At 41.3% G+C, this 10,186-nt stretch overlaps 1 protein-coding gene across 2 annotated transcripts in view; it reads left to right on the top strand.

Annotated features, from left to right (window-relative positions):
• SUB1 (SUB1 regulator of transcription) overlaps nt 1-4,437 on the top strand; it is a 19,292-nt gene extending 14,855 nt beyond the window's left edge. For both annotated transcript variants that reach the window (XM_077755829.1, XM_077755828.1), the window contains one exon: nt 1,408-4,437. In XM_077755829.1, coding sequence (XP_077611955.1) covers nt 1,408-1,487 — 80 coding nt within the window. In that variant the 3' untranslated portion in view covers nt 1,488-4,437. The remainder of the gene's footprint in view (nt 1-1,407) is intronic.
• The last annotated feature ends 5,749 nt before the right edge of the window (nt 4,438-10,186 follow it).

Genomic DNA, 10,186 nt, shown 5'->3' with positions numbered 1-10,186 from the left:
CATAGTAGGCACTTATGAGAAATTGTAAAGTTCGGGATGAAAAATTCTGGTTTACAGTTTTTCTTTTTGGTGCATCTCTTAAAGCATATTCCTAAAGGGGGGAGAGGTCTTTGTCCTCTTTCAGTTTGTACTGCATCCAGTCCCAAGCATATCAGCCTCATAGAAAAGCATACTGTGTTTTTTCACCAAATTTATAGCTAGAGAACATTTGTGGACTAGCATAAATTCCTGTATTTGGGTAGGTAGCTGCTTTAGGTTGATAGGTTACTTAGATCCTAATCAAAAAAGGCCTCCTTATCTTTACTCTGCTTGTTTGTCACTTGTTTGCTTCATGCAGTTTTTTGGTTTGCTAAACCTAACCTTTGTTTTCATACCCGTTAACAGTTTCTTGTTCAGACCATTTCTGGCTCATTCCAGTTATTTCATTGTGGCCAGTGCCACATTTCTTGTTTCTGCAAATGTTTACTAAAGCAACGTGATCAGCTTAAAGCCCTTCCAAGGTGTTGACTCCTGTTGTTCTGTCTTCCTTGCAGTTTCATGGCCCCCCAGCACTTTTCTTAGAAATACACTCGTTCTTCCAGTTCTAGTTTATTTCTCTATTTACATGGGTCAAGTATTAGAACTTTGGAAGTTCCAAGTTTAAATACTTTCTGTTCATACTTTCAGATCTTAGATAGGAAAGACATGTTATTAAGTAACATTTGAAGTGTTTACTTATGTGCCGGTGATACACTAAGCTCTTTATTGAGATTGGCCAATGTATTGGTTCACAACCCCCCTTTGAGGTGTAAATACTATTTTACTGGTGAGGAGACTGAGGCTCAGAGGTAATGTCAGTTTTTGAAGGTGACATTAGTGATTGGGAGGCAGTGATAGGAATCCTGACAGCTTGATCGCAGAATCGTACGTACCTTCTGAGAAGTCCTGTGTGGGTCACGTCCCAAGGAATTTTTCCAAAGTGAAATGAAGGTTTCTGGAAGCACGCAGCACAGAGTCATTCACCTTGAGTTCCTGTAAAAATTTTGAGCAAATGTTGGGACCAACTGGATATAGAGATGGCGTGTCACATACAAAATCTGGACCTGGCCACTTAGCCTGCTAGTTTGCAAGCTTGCAAGCTAGCAGATTAGCTTGTGAGACACATCTTCACATCATTTGTCCTCACGGGGTCTAGTAAGTATTGCGCAGGATACAGTGTTGGACGTAAAACTGGATAGGCAACTGGTCTTGGTTCAGGTAATTGTGATGAATCTGTAATTAACAAAGTAAGAGATTTGACTCTTGCTATGGTTTCATTGTGCCATTCAAAGTGACAGTTGTTGATAAAGCAGTATTTTAGTTGGAAATAAAATCATGAAGTAAGCTTAAATAGAGTTTCAACTTTTAATTTTTAAAACTTTGTTTTAGGTATTTCTTTAAATCCTGAGCAATGGAGCCAGCTGAAGGAACAGATTTCTGACATTGATGATGCAGTAAGAAAACTGTAAAATCAGAGCCATATAAAACCTGTACTGTTCTAGTTGTTTTAATCTGTCTTTTTACATTGGCTTTTGTTTTCTAAATGTTGTTTTCCAAGCTATTGTATATTTGGATTGCAGAACAATTTGTAAGATGAATACTTTTTTTTTTTTTAATGTGCATTATTAAAGATGTTCTGAGTGAAGCTAATTGTCAACTTTATTAAGGAGGATTGCTTTGTGCCCGCCACCTAGTGTAAAATAAAATCAAGTAATAACAATCTTAACTGTTGTGGCCTTTTTTGATCAAAAGAGTTGGTACTGTTTAAGGCCAAAAGTAACAGTTTATAGATCTGTTAGTTTCAACTTGGCTTTTACATTCAAAAGGACTTGTACTGCATTGAATTTATAAACTCTGACTTGTGAAATCCATAGTTGATCTGTTTTCTTCCAGCCCAATGTCTAGACTTGTTGTATTTTTCCACCCCAGTGATACTTCACTTTCCCCTTCTTTTATTTCATTTGCCCTTAGTAACTTAACTTGTCATGTTCAGTTTTCATTTCACGTTTCGCTCTTTTTCTTCAATATATTATACTAATTTGGAAAGTCAGTGAAACTGTCAAAATGTTAGTTATCTCAATAAGGTACTTGTAATTAAAATATTATATGAGAGCTACAATCACTAATTCTACTGTATTAAATATTAGGAGATCTAGTTTGATAAAAAAAACATGGCTTGTATGAAAACTGAACAAGTAAGTGTATGTTGTTACCTGTAGTGTTTTGTGTAGTTACCTTATTGCTTAGTCTGCAGAGAATAATGACTTAGATGTCTGATTTGCTTTCACTTATTAAACATGTTCACCGTGGGATGATGTCTATAAAATCAGATACTGTTATATTAGATTAGGATTTAATAAAAATTGTGAAAGCTTATTGGCCTAACATTTTATTTTGTAACATGGAGAATGGATTATATAGAACCAGAGATCTCACTGAGCGTTACTGTCATAGACATGGGGTCGAGTTTGGAGGAAAGAGTAGATCGAGCATATTCTTATTGCCCTTTTCTTAGTAGGCTTGGTTCTTTTTGCAGTTTTATCTCCTGGACCAGTAGTATTCTAGACTTACTGTTACTAAGTGTTACCAAGTACTCTGAAGTGATTTTCGCTGAGCCATAGTGGTGAAGCAGACCTAGACTGAGGCACAGTTTTCAGGAGCTTTGTAGCAATAAATAGGGCACGGTGTGCCTTCGCAAAAGAATGTAAAGGAACTAGAACTGAAATTGGAGAAGGTGGCAGTGAAGGGGAAGGAATTCTCTTCACACTAAGTGATAACGCATATTTTGATCACATTGATAGGACACAGTTCTAAATGGACTAGTAAAAGAAATGTTTAAAGACCTGTAAAAATTCTTGTTAACAAATTAGGTATTTTTGGTAGCTAATTTTAAACGGTTTACTGCCATATCAGAGAGTTGCACTATTATACCAAGTTTGATTACTGCATCTAAAACGCTTTATAGTAGAATTGTCAAGGACTTGATTTTGAAACTCGCTGCCAGGACACATACAGTTACTAAATTTTTTTCTGGCAGCTGTTCTGTTTTAAGTATGTTTTTACATTTTTTAGATGGTTATTGTAGTGCTTTTAGCAGTAACCCTAATAGGTGCATAATTGGGGAAATAAATCCTCTCTTCTGGTATTTTAGCCTCCAAATAGTAGGTACCAAAAATGTTCAAAATGGTGTTTTAGACAAATCATACTTGATTGATAGCTTTCCCCTTATTTGGGAATATAAATGTGTTCTGTTAACTCAATTGGGTGAATTTGGAAAGTATTCCTTACTATGTATACAGAAAGGATAGTTAGAAACAGAATTTTGATTTTGGTATAGTTGCAGAAGGAATAACGCGTAGATTTCCCAGGTATATATGAATTCAGGGTGTGTGTGCATTTTGAAGCAATCTGCTAATACAGAGGTGGTGTTGACATCTATCTAGGCAATTTCTAGCTGTATATCATTATGTCATTAAAACCTTCATGTAAGGAGAGTTTCCCTGGCAGAATTTTATAGGTTGACTGCTAAATTCATTTAAATCTTACTGGATATGCAGTACAGAGAAATTGTCTTTTTTTGGGCGCAGGAAACAATGAGAACTAGGTTTAAAAGAAGAGACCAATTAGCTATACTGAAAAGAGAAGATAAGGGACTAATATTTTCTGTTTAAACTTCCTTCCTGGTCAGATTTCTTCCAGGAAGAAGGCTTGGCATTTTGAGGCAGCAGTTTCTTACTTTGCGGTGCCAGAATGGATTTAATTAATGCCAGATCCGAGTGTAGCTGTAGCAGGGTGTTTCTAATGGGGTTTTCCCTCTTTGTATTTTAAAGTATAAGTAGCATTTGACCGATTTCCAATGCCCTTGGCGTTTTAAAGAACAACCACTAAAAAAGAAAAACTCGTAATAATTAGATTATTCTCTTTTGCTTCATAAATGCTTTTGAAGAATACTCCTACCTCATTAGCTAGTCAAGTTGCTGTGATGATGTGCCTATTTCTACATAGGAAAAAAAGACTTAGGAAAAAAAGTATGTACATCCTGGCTTGGCTGCTAAGGGGAAAAGAGAAAGAATTGGGTGTCACTTAAGTGTTCCTGACAGAGTTATGTCAGAAGAGCATTATAAAAGTTTGAAAATTTGAAAAAGCACTGGCTAATATTTAGGTATCTCCTCAAAATCTCCGCTATTTACTTTTTATAGAAGTTAATCCAGTGAAAAAACTTAGTTTTTTTTTTTTTTTTTTAAGCGGTATTTTCTGGATAAAGTCTAGGGGTAAACATTCACACAGTCACAAATATGTAATTTTGTAATTGTGGAATAACCTGTATGCTTTGTTCGGTACATCTTCCATGGAGATGTCAATGAATATAATACTCCATCTGTGAATATTTTAAATGTTGAAATAAAAATAAGAAATGTGCCCTATGTGTCATCCCAGTTTCACAGACCTAAAGATGAATGGTTTAGTTATCTATTGAATGGGTTTTGTTAACAAATAGAATGTCTTCCTGTGTGAATGCTTCTGGAATGTGAATTCGCCTTGGTATGTTACATCTTCTGAGGATCTCTGGGATGGGACGAGATGGGGCCAGGCAGGTTGGGGTGGAGTGGGCATTTTTCCCATCTACCTGATCCAGGTGGGAAAGTGCAAATACTGAGATGTACACGGTCTCCCTCCCTCCCTCCCTCTCTCTCTCATTTTATTTATTTTGAGAGCGAAAGTACACAAATGGCAGGGAGGGCAGAGAGAGAAGGAGAGACAAAATCCCAAGTAGGCTCTATGCTGTCAGCACAGAGCCTGATGTGGGGATTGATCTCATGAACTGTTGAGATCAAGACCTGAGCCAAAATCAAGAGTGAGACCCAGAGCCTCCCTCCTCCCCCTTTTTAAAACCTTATGAGTGTTTTGCAGCCTAATTATTCCTTGGTATACTTAACTGTATTGCCTACTGGACTCCTCTAAGTACTTTTAACTTGTATTTTCATTTAGAAAGTATCTTTTTTCCCCCTTTTTAAAAAATGTTTATTTATTTTTGAGAGAGAGAGAGAGACAGAGCAGGGGAGGGACAGAGATGGAGACAGAGGATCTGAAGTGGGCTCCTTGCTGATAGCAGCTAGCGGGATGCAGGGCTTGAACTCACTAAGAGCAAGATCATGATCTGAGCCGAAGTCAGATGCTTAATTGACTGAATCAGCCAGGTGCCCCTCTTTTTTCCTTCTTGATTAGTACTTTCTTTACTTGGTTTTATATTGAGATCTCATTGTATAGATTTATGTTTAGGAAAACTTACACAGTGATAGAAAGATCCTTGGAAGAATACTCTTGACTCTTCACCTAATCAACTGTAAATTTGCTCTTTAGTAAAACATACTGACTCCATCCAGGCAAGGAGAAAAAAGTAGTACTTGGAATTCATGCAATTAATCACTGACTTTGCAGTGTTGTAGCATGGCTCAAGGGGGAGTTCAGGGATTAAAACATGGTTTTAAGGGGTACCTGGGTGGCTCAGTCGATTGAGTGTCCGACTCTTGATTTTGGCTCAGGTGGTGATCCCAGGGTTGTGGGATCAAGCCCCACGTCAGGCTCTGCACTAAGTGCGGAGCCTGCTTGAGATTCTCTCTCACCCTTTGCCCTTCTCCCCAGCTCACATGCTCTCTCTCATTAAAAAAAAATTATATGGAATTATTTACTGTGTAACAGTTCATCCAAGACTTAGTCCATTTTAGGAGATGGTCTTGCTACATAGGACTTTTCTCCAACTTGCTTTACCTAAGTCCTTTACAGAGTCCAGACTGTCCGAGACCTGGTTTTCCAGCCATTTCAGCCCTAGATTAACAACGGCCTATTGTTTCTAAGTAAAGGGATACACACCTCTCTTTCATTGCACTCTTGGGCTCTTGATTGAATTAAAATAGTTTATCTTCTTGGGTGACTTATTTTAGCATAGAAAGGATTTTAGGCCACTTCCTTTCTTTCATTCTACCAGGAAAAACACTTGTTCTGAATCTCAGTTGTATGCTATATCCCAGGGTAACAAAAACACTGTGCAAAGTGTTTCTACCACCCATGCCAGAATTTCACTAAAATTGTGCACGTAGTCGCTCATGTGTCTTGGAAAGTGATGTGAAGTTCCGGTTTGGCCTTCTTCTAAATAAGACAGAGTCTTCCAATAGCTCCTACTCTGGTTCCCTCCCCAAATACGTAGTTGTTGGAAGAATGGTACATACATACATGTATTCTTTGTGTGCCGTTTATCCCTTCACCTAGAGGCCCATTCAGATTCTGTCAGTTGTTGGAATAGTGCCTTTACAGTGAAAGCTTCCAACCCATTTCATAGTTGTGTCTTTAGTCTTCATTCTGACATGGTTCTTTAGGATTTCCTAGACTTCTACAACCTTGACATTTCTGCAGATGTGGTAATTTTTAGGTCACTGGTAGTGTTGACGGGGTTGCCCAGGGCTGGGCAGACCGAGGCTGGGTGAATGGGGAGTGGAGACTCAGCAGCCTGGCTGTGAAGGGTAAGGAGAAATGACAGGGTGGTGGCGGAAGGTTGTGGGGTCAAGGGAAGGCTGTGTGTGACTGAAACAGAGTGCAACATCTAGGTATGGCTGGGTTCAGGGCATGTTTAAGTTGACCTTTGTGGTTCTGGTGGCTTCTTCCTAAATGCTTCCTGAACCATCAGTACTTTCAGTAATTTTAAAGAAAAAATTTGTACCTTCCCTACCTCATTTTGCTATGAACATGATCGTTTTGCTTCTCATTTTTCACTCCTCCAGCTCAGCTGCTCAAGTTTAGAGCATGAACTTGTCCAGCAGTGCATGTGGGCCACTGTGCGGTCATGCTCGGTGCGTGGGCCAGCCACGGGCCTCCCCTGTTTATTGTTTCTGAGGCACGAGCTCTCTTGCCCCTAGTCACCGTCGGCCTGGGAAGATAATAAAGGAGAAAAAAACGTTTTCATTTGTTCATGCTTCAGTGATACAAAATGGTGAAAGGGCGGAAGGTAAATGGTAGACATTTGAAGATTTTGAGGAATTTGAGGGTTTCAGCCTGGATCCTCAGTCAAAAGTCCCTCCCGGTGTTCAGGATTTGAAGACTGACCCTTTATACTATTAATTGGGAAGTAATTTCAGAAGGTTTATGGTTTTCCTTAAAATTTTTTACTTGGAAACCAATGTCTTTTGGTATCCAAGCATTCATATATCTGTTTTTGACCTAGGACTTGTTTTTTTCTGAATATGGGGAAAATGCTTCTTGCTCACTCTAGAGCCTCTAACCGGTAGGCAGAGAAAGCTTTTAGAAAACAATCGAGAACATTTTCAATGCATTAGAGTCCTGGAACAGCGGTTCTTAAATTTTTAAATAGCAAGAAAACGATCACTCACTGTGAAGAGGTGTTGGAAGCGGGGCCTTCCGTGAGCCTCTTCCATTAGAAAGCCACCTCCCCCAGGCTGGTATCTGAGGACTCTGAAAGAGGTTTTTAAAAAATGCATTGAAGTCCGGGTTTGTAACCTTTCCAACCCTCACAGACTCCAGGGGGAGAAAAGAAACCGGAAGTATTGAAAATAATTTGGGTTAGACTCCTATTTAGAAATTTTTTATCTCAAGAAAGGCAGGAACACTGAGTTTAACTCCCAAGTTTATGTAAAACATCCCTTACTATAAACTGCCCGGTGTAAAGATTAGTAACAACCATACCCATTGAGCCATGGTGAAGTGCGGTCAGTGGCAGGTATTTTCTTTATTTTCTCATTTAATACTCTCTGTTCCATGAGAAGGTACTCTTGTTCCTTACTGTACAAAGTAGAAATCGAGGTTTCCAGAGAAGAGCTGATTTGGTCGAAGCGACGCAGTAAGGGGCAGAAGTAGAATTGAATCCACATCTGGTTAACTCCTGAGACCATTTACCTATGTTCATGTGGTGTAGACCATGGACAATGGCAGAATTCTTTTCTTGGCTCATTGGTTTTGCAGTGGACTCTATCACAGGAAGCGTCGCCCTGATTTTCACCAGCATCTTAAGCTTGGATTAGTGTCTGACCCAGTGACTCTTGCTCATTTTCTTAAAACCACATTGCCAGCAGCAGCAGGAAGGACAGTTGTCCACACTTGTACCCCAGCACGTAGTTGCATGCTAGGATTAGATGGACTTTGCTGCACCTTTGAATCAAGGCTGAACTCCCAAAAACGTCTTGTGTTGGTTTGCACTGATTAAATTTTGCCACTGGCCAGAACTCCTAAAATAGAGGCAAGTGGAATTAATTCTTTTTTTTTTAATTGTTTAAATTTTTTTTTTAAGTTTATTTATATTGATGGGGGTTGAGGTAGAGAGAGGGAGGGAGAGAATCCTAAGCAGGCTCCATGCTGAAAGCGGAACACAGGGTTCAATTTCATGAGTTGTGGAATCATGACCTGAGCCAGAAATCAAGAGTTGGACACTTAACCCAATGAGCCACCCAGGCCCCACCCCTTTTTTTTTTAAAGATTTTATTTTTAAATGTTTATTTTTGAGAAAGGGAGAGTGGAGTAGGGGCAGAGAGGGGGACAGAGGATTTGAAGTGGGCTCTGGGCTGACTGCAGCCAGCTTGCTAAGGGGCTCAAACTCACGAACCCTGAGATCATGACCTGAGCCAAAATTGGATGCTCAACTGACTGGGCTGCCCAGGTGCCCCTTAAGATTTTATTTTTAAGTAATCTCTACACCTGATGTGGGGCTTGAACTCACAATCCTGAGCTCAAGAGTTGCATGCTCCATCGACTGAGCTAGCCAGGCGCCCCATGTTGAATTATTCTTGAGGACAGGCACTAGGATTTCCTTTGGGCCTGGTCCCTACTGCTTCCAGGCACCCTGGGCCTATGGTAGTATAGGAGAAACGTAATTAGTAATGGTAATACCGGGGAAAGAAGAGGATTGTGAGATTTGGCCGTACTCTCTTCCCTCCACCCAGCTTGTCAGGGGGCCTAGAGAACTTGGAGGCTCTCTACACTGTACGTGGGCTGTCTGCTGGTGCTCCTCTAAATCCACTCCACGCCCCGGCCCTTCAGGCTGGCCTGGGGCCCCTGGCAACAGCGTCCCCTGCTCTCCAGTGCCTGGCTGGGTCTGGCCAGCGCAGAGCCTCACTGGGAGATTGGAGAGAGGGAGGAACAGAGGTCAGATAACTATTCCTTGAGCTCCCTCCCTCCCTCTCAGGTCACCTTGTCCCTCAACTCAAGGTGACCTCTCAAGGGACCTTTACCCAATTCTTTTGATTTCCAGTAGTCACGCCTTCTCTTGTTCCTTTGGGCCTAGTGTGTTAACCATCCCTGTGCTTTTCCTGTATTTGACTCATATTTGTAAATGGTCTCTCTTGACTCCTCCTCATTTCATGATTTGAGTGTGCCATCTGCTTCCTGTTGTACCAGAAATGGCCCCAGGACACACCCTCTAAATTGTTTAGGGGCACACCTATCTGGAGAGGTCAGAGGGAATGTCAGTGTGGCAGCAATGGGACACGACTAAATGGTGGTATATGGTGAGGCCGCAAGTACTGAGTCAGTGGGGTAGTATGAGGGCAGTACGCCTCTGGAGGGCAAGACTGCCACAGACCAGGTGGCTGTGACACCATCATTATGGCAAGTGGGACTGTAAGGGTCTCGCAGGCACCTTATTTCTGACTGTCCTGACAAAGTACATAGAGAAAGAAAAAGTAAAAGCAATGAACACAAAATAGAACAAGATGCTTCAAGAGCTCGAGAGGCTCCATGCCGGCTTCGGAGGAGCCTCACCTGTGGTCACAGAGCAGTTGTGGGATGAGCCCAGGATTGATTGGAAGGGCTGCACAGCTGTGGCTCCCATCAGATGCTCGGTCCCCGCCAGATCTCTTCAGGGTGCTGCTTGGGAAAGGAGATGGCATTGGAGCCTCCAAATTTCCCTGGACCTCCCCCTGCCCCCAGCTCCACAACCAGGGCAAGATCCCAGTGTGTCCCTGTTAGAGCTGCAGGCCTGCTCCGGGAGGAGAGCCCACAGACCGACAGAGGAATGTTAAGACTTGTGTAATCTAGTGAAGGCCTAGCATTTGTGGGAGGAGCTCCTAAAGCATGTTAGACCAGAGGGGTCATAGAGGAGAGTGGCCTCTCTGCCTCTCACATCCAGTAAGTGCTACAAGAGTGGTTGTGTTCCATCCCAGTGACC

Source organism: Crocuta crocuta, unplaced genomic scaffold, assembly GCF_008692635.1.
Source record: "Crocuta crocuta isolate KB4526 unplaced genomic scaffold, BGI_CrCroc_1.0 scaffold222, whole genome shotgun sequence".
Lineage (NCBI taxonomy): Eukaryota > Metazoa > Chordata > Mammalia > Carnivora > Hyaenidae > Crocuta > Crocuta crocuta.
This window is presented reverse-complemented; position numbering and strand designations above follow the sequence as displayed.